Source organism: Mandrillus leucophaeus, unplaced genomic scaffold, assembly GCF_000951045.1.
Source record: "Mandrillus leucophaeus isolate KB7577 unplaced genomic scaffold, Mleu.le_1.0 Scaffold281, whole genome shotgun sequence".
NCBI lineage: Eukaryota > Metazoa > Chordata > Mammalia > Primates > Cercopithecidae > Mandrillus > Mandrillus leucophaeus.
The window spans coordinates 242,254-268,594 of record NW_012102932.1 but is presented as its reverse complement, the minus strand read 5'-3'; the positions used below and the strand labels follow the sequence as shown (position 1 = coordinate 268,594).

General features: G+C 41.6%; 1 protein-coding gene across 1 annotated transcript in view; it reads right to left on the bottom strand.

The window, feature by feature from the left end:
• Positions 1 to 20,325: 20,325 nt before the first annotated feature.
• ZNF366 (zinc finger protein 366) overlaps positions 20,326 to 26,341 on the bottom strand; it is a 67,680-nt gene continuing 61,664 nt past the window's right edge. Inside the window, exon 5 of the mRNA XM_011985218.1 lies at positions 20,326 to 24,705. Within this exon, the coding sequence (XP_011840608.1) occupies positions 24,170 to 24,705 (536 nt within the window). The 3' untranslated portion in view covers positions 20,326 to 24,169. The remainder of the gene's footprint in view (positions 24,706 to 26,341) is intronic.

Genomic DNA, 26,341 nt, shown 5'->3' with positions numbered 1-26,341 from the left:
GCCTGTGGTTGCATTAGTCTATCCTCTTGGTATGTATTCACTTTGTGTCCAAGATTTCCAAATATTTTTCAAACAAACTGTTTTCAGACCCTTCTTGCCTCCGTCTTATGCTTATGTAAGTACTTTTTTTTTTTTCCACCTTGACGCAGGACTTTACAGCTATCCATGCTAATTTTCATCTGGTTTGTTTTCATATTGCATCAACCAACATAAGTTTTTTCTTTTTGAAATAAATCTTTTTTATTATTTTTTAATGAAAGGAATATTTGCTCATTACAAAAATATTATAAAGTGCAGATAAACAAAAAATAACATTAAAATTTTATTATGCCACCCACCCATAGTTAATCGTTGTGAATACTTTGGTATATATCTTTCTAGAATCTTAATAAATATCCTTCTAAATTATCCATAAACACATTTCCACACATAAATGACCCATAGCAGTAATTTTGAGATTCAGTCTTACATCTAGTGTATTTACTATACCTTCTAGCTCTGAGTCAGCCACAAAGTGGCTTCTGTGCATGGTGTTGATAAAATATTGTGTGATACAAACAAAAACAGAATCCTGCTTCGTAGCCCAATATTTTTCCCTCCGGAAGACTACTGATTCACAATTCAGCACTTGTTGTGTAGCAGTTTTCAACCAGTTAGAAATTCATGTACTTGTACTCTTAGTCCAGTTTTCTATGTTATTCAGATGGATAGTGTCAGTGGCTTTATCTGTTTAAGTTATGACAATATGCAGCCTAGAGATAGGGTGATCTAACTCTTGTAATTCCCAAATAACCGGGTTTCATATTAAATTGACTATTTGTAGATTCCAAACTTCAATACTGTACTACTGGCCAGGCATGGTGGCTCATGCCTGTAATTCTAGCACTTTGGGAGGCTGAGGCAGGAGGATCACTTGCGCCCAGGAGTTCAAGACCAGCCTGAGCAACATAGTAAGACCCTGTCTCTATTATATATAATTTTAAAAAATTGTATTACCTTACTGGCTTTCAGAAATAAAGTCACTTGTCCATCTCCAATTTTCAGGCCCTTTATCTACCCTTTTTGATTTCCCAAAAATTAATGGCAGCAATTCTACAATTATTTTTATTAGTTGTTACATCTTGAGCTAGAATTTATCCAAGTCTGAAGAATCAAAGTCTTTCATGAAGGCTCCCTGTTTTCTTACTATCTTGGCCCCTATCTTGGACTTCAGTGCAACCACGTTTGTTCTACACCTTCAGGTTTTGAAGCTGTTTCATTTTCAGAGAGAAGACAGAAGCAAAATAGAAGCCATAAAGAAGTTCTACTCACCATCTTCCATTAGCTTTAGAACGTGAGCCTCATTACACAATTCTGGCCATTTTCACTCTGGTTGTATCCAACAAAAGCCATTTCAATGCCTCTAGATTTTTTCATAAGTTTGATTCATTTTTTCTTGGCTTTAGCCTTCTGGCTATGATTTTGACTGCTCTCCACCAATCTTTCTTTTTTTCTCCTGGTCAGGTACTATTCTCTGATCTTGTGTGTGTGTGTGATCTTTTACAATCTGATTCCACTGAAGTGGCCTTAGCTACTCATTTGCTTCCTTACCTTCCTGTCTCTCTTCCTTTACCCCAAGATCATTTTTTAAAAATATTATCTTCACATTTTTTATAGACTCTTAGGCCACCTCTCCTTTTATATAAAGGCTCCAGCTGTATTAACAGAGCTATCTCTCCCTTGAATATTTGAAATCTCAGAGAGACGCCTCATTCTGCCTTCTGTTTTCTTCTGGACACAATGGAGAGTATATAGATATCATTCAATAAGGTTCTTAGGTTAGTAGCAGCAGAAACAGGCTATGGCTACAGCAAACAAAAATGGAATTTGTTGGGAGGATTATCAAGAAGCTTAAAGCTGATGGTCAGAATCAGGCTATACAACAGTCAGAATCAGGGTGGTTCCAGGAGTTTATTCAGCAGGAATTAATCTGTCCTGGTGCTAATAAAAGAGGATTTCAAAAGTTTGTGGAAAAATAAAATTAAAAGATAAAAATTAAAAAATATAAACTTTATGTCTCAACATAAGCTCCAAGAAGGTCAAGACACTTTTGTAAGCCATGATACTAGCCATTTAGTCCATCCCTAAAGAACTGAGGGCCCTGGAAATTTGACCATGTCAATGAAGTCTAATTTATATTTTTAACTGAACAAAAATGAGTGCCCTTTAATTTTTTTTTTAAAGGTAAGGAAACAAAGAGAAGTCAGAAAGAGCCAAATCAGGACTGTAAGGTGGATGCCAAAAGATTTTCCATCAAAACTTTCACAAAATTGCCCATGTTTGATGAGATGAATGAGCAGGAGCATTGTTGTGGTAAAGAAGGACTCTCCAGTGAAGCTTTCCCAGGTGTGGTTTTATTTTTTTATTTTATTTTTATTTTTATTTTCTGCTAAAGCTTTGGCTTTCTTGAACACTCTCATAGTAAGCAGATTCTGTTGTTATATGGCTCTCCAGAAAGCCAACAAGCTAAGTGAGTTGAGCATCCCAAAACACTGTTTCCATGACCTTTGTTCTTGACTGGCCCACTCTTGGTAGCCATTGCTCTGATTGTGCTTTGTCTTCAGGATTGTACTGGTAAAGCCACATTTCATTTTCTGTTACAGTTCATCAAAGAAATGCTTCAGGATCTTGATCCCACTTGTTTAAAATTTCCATTGAGAGCTCTGCTCTTGTTTCAGCTGATTTGGGCACAACAGTTTTGGCACTCATTGAATGGAAAGTTTGCTCAATTTTAATTCTTCAGTCACATGTATAAGCTGAACCAATTGAGGTGTTTGTGGTGTTGGCCATTATTTCAGCTGTTAATTGTCAGCCCTCTTCAATTAGGGCACTTAATTGTTGGCCCTCTTCAATTGTGGGAAGAACAAGATTTTTTTTTTTTTTTTTAATTGTTGTGGATGGTCTGCTGCTGCTGGTTTCATCTTCAACATTGTCCCATCCCTTCTTAAAACGAGCTATCCATCTGTAAACTGCTGATTTCTTGGAAACATTGTGCCTTTAAACTTTTTGTAAAGCATCGATGATTTCACCATTCTGCCACCCAAGCTTCATCATAAATTTGATGTTTGTTCTTTCTTCATTTTTAGCAGATTTCATGTTGCTCTGATATGTCTTCTTTTCAAATTGAAGTCTTATCCTTCACATGACTCAGACCAGACCCTATTCAGATATGTTATAACAAGTTAGTACGCTGGAAAGTCAAAGGTTTGGCTTATCATGCAGCTGTCTCTTATACACATCTAGATGTGTAATTTTGAAGACCCTTCATATACTTCAGATTAAAAATCTTAAGAGAGATGGTGAGTCTGATTGGCCAAGCATAGGTCAGATGCCTAGCTCTTGGCTAGGGGAGGCTAGGGAATTCTGATTTGCATGTCCAATAAGGCTACATGCAATGGGGAGGAGGTAATGCCCCCAGAGGAAATTGGGTGCAATTACCTGTAGTGGGGTGAATACATGATAGAATGCTGAAGAACAACCGATATCCACTGTAGCTACTATCTCCCAAGGTTCACCTCATTTCCACTTTACTAATAAGTTCTACCTTTTTGCTCAGAGTTAAGAGTTGGCCGTATTTCCTTTATTGATCCAGCCGCTCCTGAGAAAAGATGTTATTAGCAAAGGATATTAGAAATTTATGAGATGTTCTGCTTTCAGCAGGATGAGACTTCCCACAGTATCCAAGTGGTAGAAGTCCCAGAATACTGGCAATATCTGTGCCAGTTTTAACAATACCACTAAAATTCTATTGCCTTGTGGCCCCAAATCTTTTAGAAAGGAGTATCAACAAAAGCATTTGCCTCATATTAACCTATTAAATTACTTTAGCAATCAATCAATCACATTTGGGGCTTATTCTATAGCCATTGGGAATCACAAATATTATCCCTGAAACTTTCCCACTATTTCTTCTCGAAAATTGTTAATTGTCCCCTCAATAACATTAATAATCTCTCCCATATGGATGCTGACCACCCAGCACTCAATATTCTGTTGCATCTTTGTTTCATATCTTTATAGTTTTCCTTAGACTTTTTCTTCTTCCTCATGATTTTAGGGTTTCCATTTATTTTTCTTTTTAAATTAATTCCTTCAAGCCTTCATAAGTGGCTCTCAATCTTTGCCAGGAACTTATCCTAAGCCATGGTATGCCAGCCATGTAGCTACCACTCACATCTCACAACTGTCTTCTTTTAAAGACAGAATCTTCAACAAGAAGGATAAAAAAATGGTGCCTAGTTCTTAAATTTCCTATCTAGAATAGAGACAGATGTAAATTTATCTTGACTTTATCACTTGTTCCCATGTGAGCACATAGATGGGTGGTAGCAGGCTTAGGCTGGGCTCTCCTTTTCAGATATTGTCAAACAGGTGACACAGTTCTGAATTGACTGTGTCATCTCCTTATTCTCACTATGGATAAGCTCCACAAAACACATCTTCCACCTGGAAAATTAGTGGGCATATAGATGTTGGAAGAGTAAAAGTAATTCTTAGAATCATTAATTCAAAGACAAAATGCTAAGAGGTGATAATAGGGGTTGGAAGAATGAGATTAAGGGAGTAACATGGTAATAGGAAAAGCAAGATTCCTTGAGAAATATTCCTGTTAGTGAGTTTTCTCATGCTATCCTGGAGCTCTCCCCTGCCCAGCAAATTAGAATTACAGTTGAACTGGGAGATTATTTTGTAAAGCCTTCTGACCTTTAGGCACTGTATTTGAGACTGAGGCAGGGAACAAAAGAAGTCCTAAATGTCATACACAGGTGTCATCAACCCCAGAAAGGCTTGGACTTTGGTCACTCTTGAGAAACCACAGCTGCTAAGATAAATGGTGATTCCCATGAGGAGATTGTTCTGGAATCTGTCATCGGGATGCCCTTTTATTTTTCGAGACAGCTAATCTGGAAATGTGAAACTTGCTCATGATCCAATTTTCCTTTCCTTTCAACTGCCTTTAATGAAGCCATAAGATCTGACAATGGCCAAGCAAGCAGCCATGGAGTGGATCCCAGGCTCTGGCATTTACTAGGTAAGGTCACTTTCTGGGGTACTTAGACATAAAGGAAGCTGAAGGTGAAACAACATTTAAGAGAGTGTATCTAAGAGTCAAAATGAGGGAGGCCAGATCCGTGGTCCAGGAATTCGAGAACAGCACAAGAAGACAGTAGAAAAGGCAGGACTAAAGAAAGGCCATTTTGCCATAAGTGGAGCTGGGAGATGAGAGCTTTCTCTTTTATGTAAGTGACTCTCTGAGGTATGACACCTGTGCTAAAAGCACTGGGCAGACCAATAAGAACAACTAATCCCCTAAAAAGAAACACCCTCCGTTCTCTTAACCTGAAGCAAAGTAAAAATGAAGAGCTCTAGAATCTTATCAGGGGCTGTTCCCCTTAATGAGTAGACGCTGGAAAGTCAAAGGTTTGGCTTATCATGCAGTATGCCAAGACCAGCAGCCACTCCTAAACATCTATTTGGATGATCTCTGGGTTGACAATGTTGTTGGGAGAAGGGACTAGGGGGCTTAATTAAGGCAGATTCAGTTAGATTTTGTATTTATTTTGGGGTAGCTTTAAGGTTGAAGGAGATGTGGTCTAATGGCTATAGAGAGGCAAGAATCCTCAACCCACCTCCTCACAATTAGATTAGTTTACTCCACTGATGATTAAGTTGTGCTGAAAAAGATGCAGAGAACTGTGAAAAAGGTGTTTGTGAGGAGGACAGGACACACACTCCGACCCCAATAATATAATATACAAAAATTATTTAAAGAGAGTACAATTCAGATTTCCAGGCTATATTTCCACTTTTACCCATGCAAGTAGAAAAAATAATGAAAAGAATGAAGAATGAGATAATTTAACCTTATTAGAGAAAGGAGTTCATCACCGTCTAAGTCTAAAAAGGATAATGGGGAAATAATGATGAGCACATGTTCTCCATGCCCACGGTAGACACAATAAAAGAAAGCAGACTGAAGCCATGGCCAGAGGGGAGATTGATCTGGGTAACAGAATTTCCTCCTCTGCAGGCTGTTAGAACTGAAGGCATGCTTCTTTTCCAAAATGGCTTAGTTGCAGCTTCATTGGTGTTCTCACTACCCATCCATCCCTCAGGCATGATAAGCACAGTCAGCTTAACTAAGGGCACTTCCCACCAGTTTCTGCCTGGGGTGGGGGAAACAGACCCAGCTGACACCTTGACCACAACCTCATTAGAGACCACACGCCGAATCAACCCAGATAAGCCACTCCCCAATTCCTGACCCATGAGATTTTAATGCGTATTGTTGTTTTAAGCAACTAAGTTTTGGGGTGATTCCTTAAGCAATTAAGTTTTGGGGTGATTCCCTAAGCAACTAAGTTTTGGGGTGATTCTTTATGCCTCTGGACCTGTGGAACAGAAGAGAAAGAAATAGGTTTGGGCAAAGGTAGAAGTTGAGCTGGGATGCAGTTTCAAGGAGGTCCTCAGCTGGCCATATGAGAGCTTCTGAAGCTGCGATGATACTGTAGAGTCACAGTTATTATTTTTTTAAAATATAACCATTTTATTTTTAATCCTATTAGAAACTGTCCCATATCAGTACATAAAGAGCTTCCTTATTCTTTTTCACAACTATATAGTATTCCACTGTATGGAGGTAGGTACAACAATTTATTTAGACAATCCCCTATGGATGGACATTTAGATTATTTTAGTGTTTAAAAGCATGCTTCAAGGTACCTATGTGTACGATCACCTTTTTGTGCACATACATATAAAAACACAGAACAAATCTGTAGAATTGGAATTGCTGATATCCAGGCTTCTCCCTCAGTGTCTACAGGAGTTGCCTGATCTTTTATGCATCATCTACCTACCCCTAGTTCTCACTCAAGTACTGTAACCTCTACCTACTGTAAGCTGCTTGGAGCCCCTACTGTACTCATCAGACAAGGAGCACTTTATGTAAACTCAGAGAAAATAGCTAAAAACTTTATGAGTGTGTTATTAAAAACAGTAAAACAGCACTATTTCAACAAGTCCATTACTGTGTCCTACATAGACTCTTAGGTCAATAAAAAGTTCTCAAACACCTAATGTGATAAAACATAGTGTGAGGGCCAAAAAGAAATGAAAGACTTGGTCTTCACCCTTCAGAAGTTGAAGATCAATTATCCCCACCAGCTGGGACTCAAGAGAGCTAAATCCAATCAGTTGGTTTTTCTCCCTCAACGACACAGCTCCAGTTGCAGGGGAGAAACTGCCCTGAGGTCACTGAGGATAGGAATACATTCTTGGGTGAACTCCCTCTATCTTTTCATTTTTCTCTCACACATAGACACAATTTTTTTTGTGATGAAGTAAAATTATACCATTACGATTAGAGGTCATTGGCTGAATGATGTGAGTTTTCCACTATCTTCATGTACTTCTTTAATCCAGAGTGGTTTTCTTTGTTTTGATAAAATGCACATATGTTTTTATGTACATCTAGTGTTTCAGTGACTTCCAGTCTATTTTGACCATGGCTAACAGTATGAAACACATTGACAATACAATCCATCCAACCATCCACCCATCTACGTATATCTTTTAAAAAAGCCTCACCAAAAGCACTTAGCCTTATTATGCATAATACTTTCTGATAGTTCCTATTCTAGTCTATTCCATTTTGTAAAAATGCTGGAATCAACTCACTTAATTTTACAATCTACTAATGGGTCATGACCTGCAGTTTTAAAAACACCACTCTCTATGCCACACTACAGGCCTGGAGTAAAATCCAAGTGTTTGTCTTGTGTAATAAAAACCTTAAAAGTCTTTGAGCCCTGCTTGTTAGATTTGTTCTTCCTCTAAAAGTTAGAAGCTATCCCTGCTAAATGTGCTGGAAGCAACATAAATCCAAGAGTTTCTCATAAGTCGGCATGAATGTGCTGTCATTTGGGGCTGGTGTTAGAAATGTCAGTAAGTGCACCTGGTTCTGTCATTCTTCTTGACTGTCTGTCACAGCTGGAGAGGTACTTTCCCTCCAGATGCCCTCTGATGGAGTTCACAGGAAGAGAATGCAAATGCTAGTCTGCTTAGGCCAAGAATCTGTCTCCCTGCAGCTGATTGGGTTACGTGGTGGGGAGAGGTGTGTGTGTCTGTCACTAGCAAGAGTGATCTGCTTGTATGGGGAATCCTGGGGAATAGAGTAAAATGAGAAGGCAGATGTAAAAGAATTCTCCCTAACATTATGCCATCACACCTGGAGTAATATTAATGATCTCACATTTGTGTTTGGTCAGCCTAGGGACACAGAGGAGGGAAACTGACGTGATGGTTTGTGGATCAGCTGTGTGTCAGGCCCCACACTAGGCACATGCCTGTGTAGTCACCGGAGTAGGTGTAATAAGAGCTAACATGTATTGGGTGCTTATTTTTCTTCAGGTATTTACAGGCATTATCCCATTTACGTCTCACAATTCTATGAGGTTCATACTATATGAGTCCCAGTTTTTCAGATGAAGAAACTGAAGCTTAGATGGAAGGAATAATTTCCCCAGGGCTACACAGCTAGTGTAAGACAGAGCCAGGACCAGAGCCCAGGTATTCCCTAGTCCACAGCCTGTGCTTGTCACCACCACCCTGAATTATTGTAGGGGAGGTAACTGGCTCAAAAAGAATAAGTAAAGTGCACATAACCCCGGTTCCACAGCTAACAGGTGGCAGAGCCAGGATTCACAAGGAGTCTGTCTTGAAGTCAAAGCCAGGTTCTTTCACTAGAACCCTTCAGCTCTGCTGTTTCCTGGGCCCACGGTGGCCAGGAGTAATTTAAGGGGAAATGTGATTCTTTCTGGAATGCAAGTTTGAACATGGTAGGATGGAAAGATCTGCGGCTGCTATTGAGAAACATGTATTCTAGTGTTGACTCTCCATAAGCTTGCCGGGGGGTGAAGGCCCAGGGGATGAGGTCTCAAATAAATCATTCTGTGTCTTCATACAAATAACTGTACAAGTCAATGGGCTTTTATGAGCTCCCTAAGGATCAAAGCTAAAGGTGTGAGGGATTTGGACATTTTAAAGTTGAATATAAATGTAAGACTTGACTTTTAAAATTCCTTCTTAAACCATGTACCTTATGCCAAGAGAAATGTTACACTTTATTGCTTACATGAATTGAAATAAACTGCTTGTGGTCAGGAATCATGTTTCATGGTTCTTAGAATACTTAGCACTCAAGTCCTTCTCCAGTGTTACCATGGAAAGCATCAGAAAAGGAATTTCTACTGCCAGGGAAGACATTTAAAAGTTGGGGTAGGGGAGAGGTGTCTAGATTGACAACCTCAACCTATTGTATGAATTTAAGTAATAATTGTAATAGATGTTAATATTATACCTAATTTACATAAGTAGAATTCTAGATCATTGCCTTGAAAGGAATTTAATCATTCTGCTTATAATTTGGGAGCTTTCTGTATAGCTTATGTATTGTTGCTTATTAGGGTAGTCAGATTGACGGACTGATAATGGCCTCACAAAACTGTTAAGTTCATTTAGGACAGTGACTGCGTCTGTAATGCTTATTCTGGGGTCTCCAGAGCCTCCCCAGCACAGTGCCTATCATGTAGCAGGTGCCCAGTGAACATTCATTGAATGAGTAAATGAAGCTGTGGGTCCTCTTGTTTTGATTTCAAAGGGAAAAGTCTTGGTCGGCAAATACTACAGACAAATTTTTAGCTTTCAGACAAAGTATCAAGGCTTTGCATATGATGACTATAGCGTATTTTCAGTGGCTAAGTATAGGCTTTTATCACTAAATGCCTCATGTGAGTACTTAGCCACATTGGTTCTTTCTCTCTAAACAAACAAAAGCCCCATAGAGGTTTTTTGGGGTTTTTGCTTGCTTGCTTTCTGAAGCTTTTACAGTTTAAAATGTGCAAACTTCGACAAAGGGGTAGACCCAGGAACTTGAATCCTGGTTGGATACGTGTTCCGCTACTTCCCTGTGCCTGCACATCGCCACCTCCACCCCCACAAAGGGGATGCAGTGCTTGTCTACTATTCACAGACAAGTCCTAGGAAAGATTAACTCACAATATTTGTGATGTAAATTTTATGGAGGTCAACCAAGGGCACAGTTAGCTATTAGGTCACCTTGCAACTCAGGATAAAGGGAAAATAGGATGCAGGGTGGAAACAGAAAATGGAATGGTAAAGCAGAAGAAAATGCCCTAACTGGAATAAAGACTTCATATAGTTTGGATGTTCTTCCCCTTGAATTCTCATGTTGAAATTGATTCCCAATGTTGGAGGTAGGGCCTAATGGTAGGTGTTTGGGCCATGGCAGAGCTTGGGCTCCCTCATGAATGGACTAGTGCCCACCCGCCCTGGGCAGAGAGGTGTGAATTCTCCCTCTGTTAGTTCCTGAGAGAGCTGGTTATTGAAAAGCGTCTGCACCTCCTTTCTCTCTTGCCTCCTCTCTTGCCATGGGGTGTCTGCACATGCTGGCTCCCCTTCACCTTCTGCCCTGAGTGGAAGCAGCTTATGACCTTCACTAGAGCAGATGCTGGCACCATGCTTCTTGAACAACCTGCAGAACCATGAGCCAAATAAACCTCTTTTCTTTGTAAATTACCTAGCCTCAGATATTCCTTTATAGCAACACAAAATGGACTAAGACAAAGCTTCTATTCAAAACCCAGATAGGCTCCTTGTTGTTTGAAGAATAAGAAGTACAGAACAACAGCACAGCTGTAGGAATAAACCCCATATAATTCACTGGGCATCCAGTTTCTATTTACAAGGAACAGGTACAGTTCATCTTTTATTTTCTATTTTTATATTCATGTGAAAAGAAGGGAGATTATGAAAGTAAATATGGATCCCAGCATTAACAGCTGAATATATAAAGGAATTCAAGTGCTTTAATTAAAAAATTATGACCAGCCGGGCGCGGTGGCTCAAGCCTGTAATCCCAGCACTTTGGGAGGCCAAGATGGGCGGATCACGAGGTCAGGAGATCGAGACCATCCTGGCTAACACGGTGAAACCCCGTCTCTACTAAAAAATACAAAAAACTAGCCCGGCGAGGTGGCGGGCGCCTGTAGTCCCAGCTACTCGGGAGGCTGAGGCAGGAGAATGGCGTAAACCCGGGAGGCGGAGCTTGCAGTGAGCTGAGAGCCGGCCACTGCACTCCAGCCTGGGCGACAACAGCGAGACTCCGTCTCAAAAAAAAAAAAAAAAAAATTATGACCACAGTGAGATACACTTCACACCCATTGGGATGGCTATTATTAAAACATGAAAAATAACAAGTGTTGAATGAGGATGTGGGGATAATGGAACCTTTGTGCATTGCTGGAGGGAATTTAAAATGGTGCAATGTCTGTAGAAAACAGTTTGGCAGTACCACAAAAAGTTAAAGATAGAATATTACCACATGACCCAGCAATTCCACTTCTAGGTATATGCTATGGTGTGAACGTGTGCCTCAAAGTTCATGGGTTGGAATCTTAATCCCCACTGCAACATTGTTCAGAGGTGGAACCTTTAATAGGTGGTCAGGTCCTGAAGACTCTGCCCTCATACATGGATTAATGCCATTATCTTGGGAGTGAGTTCCTGATAAAAGGATGAGTTTGGACCCTTTCTCTCTCTCACCCATGTGATGCCTTCTGCCATGGTGTGATGCCTTCTGCCATGGTATGATGCAGCAACAAAGCCCTCACCAGATGCTAGTCCCTCAATCTTGGACTTCCCGGTCTCCAGAACCATAAGCCAAGCAAACTTGTATTGTTTATAAATTACTCAGTCTGTGGTATTCTTTCATAGCAGCAGAAAATGAATCAAGACAGTATACACTGAAAATCAAAATGGAAAGAACTGAAAACTGAGACTCAAACAAATATTTGTACCCCAGTGTTCATAGGAGCATTATTCACAACAGCCAAAAGGTAGAAACAACCCAAACATTCACTGATGGATAAATGGATAAACAAAATGTAGTATGAATATATATAATGAAATATTATTCAACCTTAAAAATGAAGGAAATTCTGACATGTGCTATAACATGCATGAACTTTGAAAACATTATGCTAGTAAAATAAACCTAACATAAAGGACACATACTGTGTAATTCCACTTATATAGAGTACCTGAGTAGTCAAATTCAGAGTCAGAAAGTAGAATAGAGATTACCAGGGGCTGGGGAAAAGAGATAGTGGGAATTATTGTTTAATGGGTGCAGAGTTTCTGTTTGGGATAATGAAAATTTTCTGGTAATAAATAGTGGGGGTGAGTGCACAACATTAAGAATATACTTACTGCATTGAATTATATACTTAAAATGATAAATTTTATTTTATGTATGTATTTCTTTTTTCTTTTTTTCTTTGGAGACCGCATCTTGCTCTGTCACACAGACTGGAGTGCAGTGCGCGATCTTGGCTCATTGCAACCTTGGCCTCCCAGGTTCAAGCAATTCTCCTGCCTCAGCCTCCCGAGTAGCTGGGACTACAGGAGAACACAGCCACGCCCGGCTAAATTTTTTTTTTTGGTATTTTTGGTAGAGAAGGGGTTTCACCATGTTGCTTAGGCTGGTCCCGAACTCCTGAGCTCAGGCCATCTGCCCGCCTTGGCCTCCCAAAGTGCTAGGATTACAGGCGTGAGCCACCGCACCCAGCCTGTATTTCTACAATAATAAAGATGATGTTGTAAAACCTATGAACGGATTAATTGTATTCACAATGTTGTACAACCATCACCACCATGCTCTGCTACCTCTTTCAGCGTAGGTCTTCCACAGTGCACAGCCGAACCTACTAGAACAGCTCCACCAAAACACAGAAATGCGAGGAAAGAGGGACTACACTCCTCACCAGCTTCTCCACTCAGCTCCTCCCCACTGAGCAGCAGCTGAGGGTGGGGGGAACTGTTGCCTGGATACCCACCCAGGAGAGATCTGTCTGTGTAGGCTGGGGAGGTGGGATTTGCCACCTGGCTGCCAGGCCCACTGGACAAGCCATCTGGAAGCTGGGGAGGTGGAAGGGTGAAGATCCTAGCTTGATTGCCATGGCCTCTCATTGATACTACAGAGTTTCTGTAGATTTGTTGAATAAATATTCCTTAAACTGTTGTAAGCCCTTTGGCCAATCATCAGAGATTTTTGAATGATTGTCTTTTACCTGTTAATAGATGTCTCCCTGGGGGAGAAGTTTCACCGGCATCCTTACATTATCATTCTGGAAGAGTTTTAATTAGTTTTAATTAACCATAGTGGAAAAGGCATCGTTATATTATCATTCTGGAAGCTCCTCTCTTCCTGAAAGAGTTTTAATTAACCATAGTGAAAAATGCATCTTTTAAAACAGAGGCATTTTGTAGAGGCCCTTTTGAAGGCTTCTCCTGATAAATTCATGTATCAATCTTGGTCTGATGGAATTCTAAAGAGAAGAAGAGAGAGTGGCTGTATCCAATCACAAGTATATTTAAAATCTTGCTGAAGATGGTGTAGTAGTAGCCAGGCCCTTTGCTCAGAGAGCTAACAGTCTGAATAAGGCAAAGCGTTTGAGTAGATAAACCTGAGATCAAAAGTAAACTATCCCTGCAGGAAGGTAAGAAGATTAATAGCATGGAGGCATATGGAGCTTTTGGAAATAAAGCCATTTGAAATCCACAAAATCACCTGTGTCTTCAGAGAGGGGCTTAGAGTGACTTCGAAGGGGATTAGACCCTGTTAACAGTGTGCTTCAGAGAGATGCATCAGTATACCTGACGAATGTTTTTTGAATGTCCTTGGGGAGGCTAACGTTGTAATTATCTGTTTCTGAGGCTCTGCATAACTTTGCTTTGATTTTTGCTGTTTTTTTTTTTTTTTCTATAAGGACTTTGCCGTTACTGGGGATTTTATATTTCTTTTATTTTCAATTGGTTTTTAAGGAGGGAGAAGAGGCAATTGACTCCATGCCGTATGTATACAGTCTTGTAAAACCACTGCTGAAGATTTGCAATATTATTCTGACTTGAATAACTCGCCACTCCAAGTGAAGCTGTTTTCTTCGCTAGACTTGCCACAGTTTGGAAGGGAAGCTGTCCTTCAGCAATGATAAATGACACAGCAATTGTTTCTGCAAGTCCAGAATGATGAATAGATCTTGCCTCATTTGACACAGGAGAGACCAGTTTCTTTACTGCTACATTCTAGAAGAAGAAACAAAACCATTTGCCAGCATGCTTAATATGATGAATTTCTAAACTGAAAGCACTATCTTTGTAATCCTTTTTGATGTCTCTTAATATATCTATCCATTTTCCTCCAAAGACCATTTGTTTATTAAGATCCACTCTGTGAAAAGAGTCACACGGTGTATTTCAAATGTCCATTTAAAATGATTCTTTAGGTATGATGCCAGAAATTGTAACAGCCCTCCGCCTCCCCTTCACATTGCCTGTGTGACCTCTGGCATGTCCTGCCAAGTACCCTCCCTCTCTCACTTTCATTGCCCAAGTGCATTCTGAGTAGCAAGGAGTTCTGCTGGGACTCGTTGTTTGGGTCAGGTCAGAGAGCACTCTTAGGTTTTTTTCTCATCGGCTAATAAAGATAAGGGGTGGCATCAGGGGAAGCACGTCTTAGAGATGAAGGGCAAATGGAAATCTTTGATTCAAAGAATGTGGCTCCATCACTTTCTCTTACATAAAAATTCTATTCATCCCACACTTCCTACTGCAAATCACATTGGTACCCCATGACAATGCAGCAGATACACAAGGACTTTCCCACATCACACTACAAACGCAGCCACCCTCTCTGGGGAACGTAAGAGAACCTTTTGGGCTTCCACTTCCCCTCCATTTGTTTGAAGGATCAAGAGAACACTGTTCCATTTTCAACAAAAATTAAAAAGGAAAATCATGAAAAGAGCCAACCTCCTCTTTTTTTGTTTTCTCCCTTAATATATTGTTGCATCCAGGGAAGAGGAAACAGTGAGCGCCACTGATACTGGGTCCCCAGGGACCCCATAAGGGTCACTCCCCAGCTATCAAATGAGCATGTCTTCCTCCACTTGCAGAGTGAGTTTTTAACGGGAATGGAAGTTACTCTTGGCTCAGCTCTGATGTTCAAAAAAAAAAAAAAAAAGAAAAAAGAAAAAAAGAAAAAGAAATGCTGCAGAGCTTCAGGGAACCAGGCTGTGTTCACACCTGGGTTTTCACAGGACAGAGATTTTTAGCTTTAAGGCCTTGGAGATTTGGAGAAAGGAGATTTCAGAAATCATTAGCCATGTTCCTGCCAGCTTCAGCAGGCCAGCTGAGAACAGTGTGTTCCTTAAGGGCAGGAACAAATTCCTTCCACATGTTTTTGTTTTCTTGTTTCTTCTTAAGGTGCTATCAGTGGTGCCATGGGCCAGTTAACTTTGGGACTTAAAATATGACAATATCTCATTTTTTCTACACCATTGCTAACTAAGATGATCACTAGATAAAATTTTCCAGATAACTGGACTGTCATCCTTTGAGAACTGTATTTTAAAAATGGAAATGTGTTTGGACTCCATTTAGTGAATAAAAACAATAGAGATGGTTAACTCTTTGTGCAAGTTCATGTTCATGGGTGTATTATTTTATTGGCTGCATCAAAGATGTCCTCAAGGTCTATGGAGATGAAAAGGACTCTGCAGCCTCACATGATGGTCTTGAAATTCTAGCCTTTCTGTTACTTTTCTGATCTTCCAACTCCATGTTCATTTGGCATTGTTATTCTGTCATTTCTTCCCAGAATCTGAGTCTGAGAAGCCTCGTTGCCTTCCTCAGTCTGGACTATTTACTTCTTCACCAGTTGTAATGTAGGCAAAACTGAGAGAAACCAGATGGACTTAGTTTTACATACATTACTCAGTAAATATGCCCTCCTGCCAACTAAATGAAAAGCATGGTTTTTATGACAGCATCAAAATCTAATTGATCCCTTCAGTCATTGTGTGAGGATATGGACTTTATATCAAGTGGCATTTTATTTTGAACTTAGAAAAATATGCATCTTATTACAATTTGCCTTCAGTATAACAAGTTCATTGGACCTCCACACCAGATTTTGAACCATTCATTTCTAAATTATTTGCTACCTCCTTAATCTAGGCCAGTATTATCTCTCAGAGATTATGGAAACTGCTTTTTGATGGTGTTCAACATCATCCTGGCTTTCTTCCAACCCTATACACTATAGTCAGAATGAACTTTCAAAATAACTGAATCTCATTATTTCACCTCCTTTCTCAATGGCTTTCTATGTTAACCTCACCTTGCAGCACTCACCCTGTCCTGCTGTGCTCTACCACACTGTCTTAAGGGGTGAAAAGAGGTAATCAACTCAATCCTGTGTGTAGACACTCTTGCAAAACCACTGCTGAGAATTTTAAATATTGTCCTGAGTTGGGTAACCTGCCATTCCAAGTGAAACTGTTTTCTTCACTAGACTTGCCGCAGGTTGGAAGGGAAGCTGTCCTTCAGCAACGATAAATGACACAGCAACAGTCTGTGCAGGTCGAAGATGGTGAATAGATTTTACCTTATCTATCCCCTCAGTTGACATAAGGTTGATACCAGTTTCCTAAAAGAAGAAACAAAATTATTTGCCAAAATGCTTAATACAATGAATTGTTAAACCGGCCATTATATATATATATATACACACACACACACACACAAACACACACGTATATATATATATACACACACACATACACATTACGTATCTCACAGGACCTTTGCATCTGCCGTCTGCTCCATCTGGAATGCTCTTCCCTCTTTCCCTGGCCTGTTTCTTCTCTACTTCAGTTCTCAAATTAAATTTCACTTCCTCAGAAAGGCAATTCTTCACCATCTTACTTAAAGTAGGCATTCACTATTATTCTCAGTCTAAGGTAGAGTATGTGGATAGACATATGAGAGTGAACACAAAGTAGGAAAATCTTTATATCACATGTTAATACACATCATTAGATAGCATCTACCATGGAATAGACATTAAATAACCCAGCAGACAAAAATGACCTCACCAGTTGACTTTAGCCACCCCAGTGCTGGAGCAAAGAACACGTGAACAAAGTAGCCACACTGGTAGAGATTACAACAGGTCCAGCAGCAAGAACTGCATTTACAAAGGTTGATCTAGCTGCTACCACTGCTAAATATCCAACATGCCAACCATGAGGACTGGTGATGGTCTTCTAATATGACACTGTTGCTCAAGAAAACCAGTCAGTCACTTGGTAAGATGTTGGTTCCAATGAGCTCGTTTCATCCTGAGGAGCCAGTGGTTCCTTATTACAGGCATAGACACATACTCTGAGTATATGTTTGCTTTCCTGCTCATGGGAACTTAGCCAGCACTACTATGCAAGGGATGGGGTTATGGAATGCTTGCTATGTTGGCACAGAATCCTATATAACATCGCATCAAGCCATGACCTTCAGCTTATAGTAACTGAGGTTTAGAAATGAGCCCTGGCCACAGGATCTACTGATCATATCAAATATGCACCACCCAGAAGTGGCTAGCTCCCTACGGTGCTTCTTGGAGGAAATACTCTGGAAGGATGGGGTGCCACCCTCTGGTATATAATTGAATCAAATACTTTTATATGGTGCTATGTCCCAATAGAAAGACTGCATAGGTCCAGGGACCAGGAGTGGAAGTGGGAGTGGTCCCACTTGCCATCAATCCCAATAACACTCTGGGATGATTGGCGGGTTGCCTGGGGCGGTGGGGGGGTGTTGTACTTCTTATCACATAACTCTGGGCTCTGCAAGGTTAGAAACTTCCATCCTCAAAGATGGTACACTTTCACCTTGGAACATAGCAAGAGTATCATTAAATTATAAGCTACAGCTGCAGACACTTTTGTTCCTTGCCTCCAGGGTGCAGAAGACAAGGAGAGGAGTCACCATCTTGGCAGAGGTAATTGACCTGATCATCAGGAGGAAGTAGGGCTGTTGTTACAGAGTGGGCCAGGAAGTATAGTGTGGAACCTAACGACCTACTTAGGCTCATTTGGTACTTCCTGGCCTACTTGTGATGTTAAATGAACAGGCACAGCAACCTCATTCTGCGGCTAAAAGAACAAACATCTATTTCTCACAGTTCTGGAGGTTGGGAAGTGCAGATCAAGGTGCAGGCAGAATCAATGTCTGGTAAGGGCTTTGTTCCTGGTTTGCAGACAGCTGCATTGCTACCTTCTCACATGGGAGAGAGAGAGAAGGCCTAGTCTCCTCCTCTTCCTCTAAGGGCACTAATCACATCATGAGGGCCCCATACATAACTTAATCCAAACCTAATTGCCTCCCAAAGACCCTATCTCCAAACACCATCACATTGGGGATTATGGTTTCAAAATATGAATTTTGGAGGGACACAAACATTCAGTCCATAGTAGCATGGTGACAAGGGCTCAGACCTCTTGCAGATGAGAACCTGGATGAAATCACTAGGAAAGCCACCAAGACTGCCAGAGGTGGTATCTGATGGTGAGGAGAGTCTAGACTGGGCAATGGAGAAAGAGAAAATGAGTATCACTTTTGGTCCCTAGACTCATTGCAGCTGTAGGGGCTGAAATTTGTGCTCACCTTCTCTTCTAAGTTTTCAATCAGGAAGAGAAGCCCACTGGAACCTGCAGGAGATGCTTCATGAATGTGCATTAATAAGTGGACTGGGGTGAGGCAGAGATGAGCAGTCTCTCTTCAAGGAAGTACTTGCATCCGAGTTATGAGAGTGCAGTTGGCAGACAGCCTCCAGCTGCCAGCTCCCTCAGGGTCTGGCCCAGCTGCAGAGAGTCACACCCTTTCTGGGGAAGCCCACATCTGGTGACTGAACCAGGCAGGGGTGTAGAGGAATGGACATTTCTGTTCAAATTGGCATAACTCTGATGGGCAACATTTGCCCCCAGAGCTGCCCACCACAGTAGCTGAGGCTTTGTTAGGGCTGCACTGCAGGTTGCTTTCTCCCTCTGCTCAACCTTTCTTTCCTCTTCCCTCTTCCTACTGGTATTCATCCTTGATAAGTAGCTTCCATCCAAATTTGTCTCAGCATCTGCTTCCGGAGAACCCAACATGCTATAGGCTATATGCTTTACCTGCTACAGACAAAGGAGTAAGTTGCCAACTAGGTAATTTGGGGCAAGTTATTTCACTCTCCTGGACTTCCATTTCCTTCTTGGTAAAATAGGGATAATGTTTGCGAGTATGTAAACCACCTGGCACAGTGCTTGGCCTATCACAGTGTTCAATATGTGCTGCAGTTTTGCTGTTTTAAAGGGAAGCTCCCCAGGAATGGACAGTCCCCCATGCTGACACAACTTTGTGAGGTTTCTATTGAGGATGGGAAGCTGAGTGCTCAGTCTTCTGGCCACATTGTTGACAATCGCAGTGCCTAATTCTTTTTTTTTTTTTTTTAAGATGGAGTCTTGCTCTGTTGCCAGGCTAGAGTGCAGTGGTGCGATCTCAGCTCACTGCAACCTCTGCCTCCCAGGTTCAAGCAATTCTCCTGCCACAGCCTTCCGAGTAGTTGGGACTACAGGCACGCACCACCACGCCCAGCTAATTTTTGTATTTTTAGTAGAGACAAGGTTTCACCATGTTGGCCAGGCTGGCCTCGATCTCTTGACCTTGTGATCTGCCCACCTAGGCCTCCCAGAGTGCGGGGATTACAGGCGTGAGCCACCGTGCCCAGCCTTGCAGTGCCTAATTCTTAACAGAGCATCACCATGAGCCCAGCACATTCCAAGTGTCTTGCATGTTTTAAGTCATTTCAACAACCCAGTGAAAAAGGTAGAGTTCCTAGTCCCCTCTTACAGAAAAGGAAATGAGGCACAAAGTGGTTCATGAATTGGTCTCAGGTCCCAAAGATTGGAAGTGGGAAAGCTGGGCTTTGAACACTTTGAACACAGGCCACCTGGGAGCAGAATTTGAGCTTTTGCTTATAGCATCTACTGCCTTTTTGTTGAACTTCATTTTACAAAGAATGTGAGGCAGAATGAGACAATTCTGCCTTCACCTCCCACTTGCCTGTGACATCCTTCCAGAATAATTTTTTTCTGAATAGGAAAGGGCAACAGGATGAGGAAGATGTCACCTTCCTGCAGATGGATTGGAATTCATTCATCTCTTTCTGAAGCCCCGAGGGAGGGAGAATCAAACACACTTGTATTCCTGGGGCTGAGGAGCCAAGCACTGGGAACCACCCTGGCCAAGGGTATGATGGCAGGAGTGATATGTTGACAATGGCAGCTACCTTGCAAAATTTCAGGTATCTGCAAATAATTAACTCAGTTTTTTCAACATGTCTTTATTTGCTTAAATTAACAAAATATAGGTTACATGTTCTTTTCAGGTAAACTGCTTTTTCAGTGAAGCAGAAAGCAATATTCACAACTTGGGCTGCTATATACTTAGAGTTTTAGTTTTTAAATAGCAAGCTAGGGTTCTGTACAAAATCAACATTTGGTGTAATGTTGTCCAAATATGCGAAGGATTTCAAATGTTAGCTCTGTTATATTTTGTTCCAGCAAAGCAGACAAAGATCATAATTCAAAACACCATGTTAATATTTTATTAAATGCCTTCAGGGCTTAATAAATACAGTATGCACATTGAGCTTTCTCATGCAACTACTCATATACAAATATACCAGTTACTCTTGTGGGTTCATGAAAGGTCAGCCTTAGTCTCATGGCCAATGGGGAGTCAAATTTTTAAAAAGAGAGAGAAAGAGGAATTGAAAGGCAACATGAGGGTTAATCATAGGAAAGAATAAAAAGAATAAAAGAAAAATATGCCACTTGGCTGGTCCATTGATTGGTTCAAAGTGACAGTGGTCAAAAGGCTGGAAAGCATTTGGTAGTGACCTATTTTCCGAGTCTCACAATGTGATATTCTGGTTTTGGAATGCTGGTAATCTTGGAAGGCTTCATCCCTTAGTTCTCTGAGATGGCCCACATGGACTCTCCTTCACGGCTTGCCTTCTGGTTCATCAGCTCATTAGGCAAGGTTGGCCAACCCTTCCCTTAACTCTGTGCTCATGCATAAGGTGTTCATGTAATTTCTCACCTATACTGGAATACTTTTGAGAATTAAGGTGACACTTGAATAATTATCCTGGGACAACAGGTCTAAACCAGGATCATCCTAGGCAAACCAGGATGTTGGTCACTCAACAGCATACAAAACCAAGGTTTTAGCCTTGGTGCTCAGAAGGTTAATTCTGTATTAACCATTAGGTTAGATCTAATTAAGTGTCTTATGCCCAGAGTCAACAACTGAAAACAGGCACTGGAATACACTCCGTAACAAATTGTTTTTATTTCTCCTAGACCTTTTTACTCCCTCCAAATAAAATTTTATTTAGAATGCTAACATATAAATCAGATGGAACTTGAGCTGCTTGGAGTGAGGTGGGTGTGGGAGTTGAGAGTTTCTCCTCTCCCTACCACTTTTCAGAGGCCTAAAGATGACCTCCGGCTCCTCAAAACACAATCTGAAAACCACCATTCTAGACCATACTCTCTCCATCTCAACACTAACTGGTCCCTCAAACATTCCCATGTGGTTTGTTTTGGTTGGAAAGGAATAGAGCCTGTTACTCTAGAATTTCCTGGTTCCCATTCCAGCCAGGCATACTCAGAACCAAATGGCATTCTGCAGGACATGTGGTCAAACACAGCACGTAGTAGGTCCTCAACACATGGCCACAGTGTGAATAAATGTGTAACTGAACCCTAAGAGCTAGAAGCCTCTCAGGCCAGTCTGCCAGCCTCCTGGGCAATTTCATCAGAGGTACTGATGAGCTATATTAATAATGAGTGGAAGGGACTTGCCCCTCTGAGGACTTGGAATGGGTTTTTGACCCAGAGTTGTGCTTGTAACCACAAAAACCCACAGTCTTCTCTTCACCATCTCCGTTGCAGGTGCCCTTACCTCAGGACACAGTACTCTTAGCACTTCATGGTGGTGGGGAGTCTGACAGGAGAAGCTTTAGGCAAGATGGCAGGGGAAATGGGTCAGAGATGGACACAACACACAGGTGAGTGATGACAACCAGGTGGGGCTAATGAAGCAAACCTTGGCCTACAGAAAAGGCCAGCCTCCAACAGTTGGAGATGGACATGTCTTCTAAAGGAATGTATTGGGAAGTCTGGGATAGGATGAAGCACAATAATAACCAGTACCTAGCTCTACAAATAAGAGTCAAAACTACCAAACAAGAGGTTTTTACATAAACAGACACAGTACCAGAGGGTTATTGCTATGGGCAGTCACACGTACATGACACCCGGTCAGTATTGCTTTTCTCAGTGCCAGTGCCTAAGTAAGGCCGACCTGCTGGGCCCATCCCACCCAGTAGAGTCATTTCCACTCACTGGCATCATGGTTCAAGAGTCTGGGAAGAGATAATGAGTCACCATAGGCCAGCCATGCATTTTTCAACATAGTAAGTGACCATAAACATCACAGGCATCATCTTCTAGTATAATGTCAAAAGTGTGTGTCTATATAGAGAGAGTGTGTGTCCACTCATATGGCTCTTACAGACAGGTAAGAAGGCCTAAGTCAGCAGTATGATTGTGAGGTCTCCTGTTCTCAACCTTAAAGAGTCTGAGGCTAGGAACAGAAATACTTATGAAGTCTCTGGGAAGTGTCCTGGAAGCCACAGAAATGGTGAGTTCTATTTTAGTCCCCTCAATCTTCTCAATCTCGGCTGCACATAAGAATTGCCTGGAGCAATCTGGAAAATTCCAGTCCTGGGGCTCCACTCCAGATCAATTAAATCAGAATCTTAATGGGTGAGGCCTTAGTTTGGTGTCTTTTTTTCAAAGGTCACCCCAGATGATTCTAATGTACAGCCAGCACTGAGAACATAGTCCAGAGTCTTCTTTACTTATGATTAGCTGTCAACTATTCTAGTAACCCAAATAAGTCAGAGGTTAGATTTCTGGGAGAATTCTCTGAGGTCACCCCCCAGCTCTAGCTCTGAGGTGAAACCCCCTGGTCACTGGTGACAACTCTTCCTGCATCTGTCCTTTTCTTTTTTTTTTTTTTTTTTTTGAGGCAGAGACTCACTCTGTCACCCAGGCTGTAGTGCGGTGGCATGATCTCAGCTCACTGCAACCTCCACCTCCTGGGTTCAAGCGATTCTCCTGCCTCAACCTCCTGAGTAGCTGGAACTACAGGCATCCGCCATCACGCCTGACTAAATTTTGTATTTTTAGTAGAGATGGGGTTTCACCACGTTGGCCAGGTTGGTCTCAAACTCCTGACCTCAAGTGATCTGCCTGCCTCGGCCTCCCAAAGTGCTGGGATTACAGGCGTGAGCCACTGCGCCCGGCCCCTGCCTCTGTCTTATGCGGCATGAGGCCTCAGAGCAAGACAGCAATGGTCTCCAGGAGGGAGCTCTGCTTGAGAAGTGGGGGTTTGTCTGAGGAACCAGGACCCTGAACATCATCAGAGCATCTGATAAAAAAATGCTCCAAATGCTCAATCTGATGAAGACAGCCAACATAGAACAAGAGAATCTAAGTATTCTAGGTCACCAGTTTCCCTAGTCAAAATTATTCTTCTCCTGAAATTTTACCTTATATCTGCAGCAACTACTTGAGAGCATTCTCTTCAACATTTCATCCTCCTGTGCCATTTCTGACATTTTTGGTTTAGAATAAAGGCTATTTTTATATATACAACTACTAATATTTTCATCTATCTGGAAAATATTATAACCTTCACGGATTCACCTAGTTATTAATAAGGTGACACCTCAAGCACCATATTTTTGCAATTAGAAATTTACCATGTATTGCATATAAATCAGAGGAAAGTAGAATTTCTAAAAGCACCTCAGCATCAGCTTACGATTAGATATCTAGAAGAATACTCACAGTTTACTATACTGGCGATGCATCAAACACCACTGAAGAAGACCCTGCACATGTGTGAAGGGTATCAAGGGCCCCGTGAATGACCTGAGAAGGCTTTCCATTACCTACATCCCTGCTCATTTAGTCTAAGCCATTTGTAGAGATTGGTACTATTTGCCAGTCTCCAGAAAATGACAGTTCATGCAGAAAGCTATATTTGAACTGCCTCGTTCTCATTTTCCAAATGTAATTTTAAAACTATCCACTTAGATACCTAAAAGCACTGCTTGTTTTTCCATTTTCCTCTCCAGTAATTCTTTCAAACTCTCATCTCTGTGCTTGAAGTATAAGTAATCAGAAAAAGAGGGACCCCGCCGGGTACTCTGAAAAGCCCTGAGGCTGAGACACTCATCTCTGCCTGCATAGTCTCTCTCCTGGCCACCCTCTGCCCCAAGGTCGCCCTTGCTGCTCTCCTCCCATTCTTCCTTGGATGCATCCTCCTTCTCCTCCTTGCAGGTTTCCTCCAGCACCTCCGGTGCATGCTCTGGCTTGGTGGACAGATCCTCGGGTGTGCAGAGCTGCTGGCTCTGGGGTGCCAGGCCAGGGCTGTAGGGTTCCACCTCGTAGCAGTTATCCTCCTCTTCCTCCTCGTGGCAGTGGCTGCCCTGGGCACTCTCCCCGTCTGACTGGAACATGGGCACCTTGGTCCGGTGCTTCTGAGAGAGGTCAAAGGGCTCCTCCTGCTCCAGACTCCTCAGGACACCGGCTGTCTGTGCCAGGGCGATTCTCCCCCTTCCCAGACCTACAAGAGCAGAGTAAGAATTCATGCACCTGAGGAAATGCTGGGGCAATGGAACCTTGAGGAAGGGGAGCAGCCCAGGGCCGTTTAATGTATTCTGATTGCGTATTTTAAAAACAGATCATTCCCAGTAAGGATGTGGTCATGGGAGGCTTGTCACAGACAGTGTCCACATTGGTTTAATCCCTTTAAGGTGAATTTGGCAACATCCACCGAAAGCTTTAAAAATAAGCTTTGACTTAGCAATTATGCTACTGAGAATGTAAACTGAAAAAATAGGCAGGCAGGTGCACAAAACACGTGTATGGATGCATATCACCATATTTTTTATCACAGTCAAACTGTGAAAAATTTTTGTATTTAATAATAGAGGTTTGGTTAAATAAATAATGATATATCCATATAGTGAACCATGCATAGGTGATGTGGAGACCTACTAATGATCACAAAAAGATATTTGCTATGTATTTTAAGTAAAAACAAAATATATATGTAAGTTTGTGTGTGCGTGTTTATTTATAGTGCAGACCTGATTTTATCTAGCTAGCCATCTCTATCAAAAAATGTCTTGAAGAAGTATGTCAAAATCTTAAAACAAACATTCTCTTTTCACTTTTAATGTACTCTTGTTTTATTTTTTACCATGAGCATACGTTTTATCATAAAAAAAGTAAATCAATAATAAAGGCATTTTCATCTTGAACAAAACAAAGATATCCCATTTGGGGCAGCAGACACCACCCCAGGACTGTGGCCCCTATGCCAACAGCCTACTCATAGACAGGGTAGAGGTGGCACGAAGAGGTCCTCTGAGGAGCTCACACAGCCCCTGTGTCTGACCACCAGTGTCCCTGCTGTTGGGCACAGTGATTCAAGGAAGCCTCACTTTGAGCTTCAGTTTGCAGGGCTGTAGGGATGGGCTTTTCAGCATGGCAGTTTCATTTGATCCTATCTTTAAGACCTTGACCTTTGATGAGTCAATAGGCAGGCCTCCAGGGACAGGCTGGACACTGAGGACGAGCAACAGCAAGGGAGGGGTCCTGGGGTGCAGCTAGACCAGGCTTCTGGGAGCGGGGTGCAAAAAAGAAGGATGGGGCGATGATGTTCAATTGTGTTCACTTTTCGATGCTGTCAGGCAACGAAACTGTCTGTATCTTTAATCTTGTCAGGGGACAGGAAAGATCTTTTTAATGATTTTTGAGCGATTTCAAAAGCTAGAGTGAAAAATAAAAGCTAATACCCTTTGTAGATGAAAACACTAAGATTGTTGAAAGTCTGTTAAAATTTTTCAAAGCAACCCTCTGACAGTTATTTTTCCAGAACAACAGAGCTGTTAGGTGCCTTTTAGGATTTGAGCAGCAGTGTGGGGTAAGTCATGGCAACCAGTTCGTGCTTTCAGATGGAGTGTGGTCTCCTCATTGACTTGTATGTCTCCCATCCTGATGACAGAGCAAACCTCACTTCTTCTGGAAAAATCCAGGCCTAGCTTGGGGAAGTGGCTCAGGCAACTAGAGATTCAGTGAATAATTCAAGAGAAAAAAGTTTGTAGGAAAAACAAAATTGTTTTTGTTTTAACTACATTTTTTTTCAGGGCTTTTGAACAAATTCCAGCCCTTGTTTTGTGACCACAGCTCCCTGT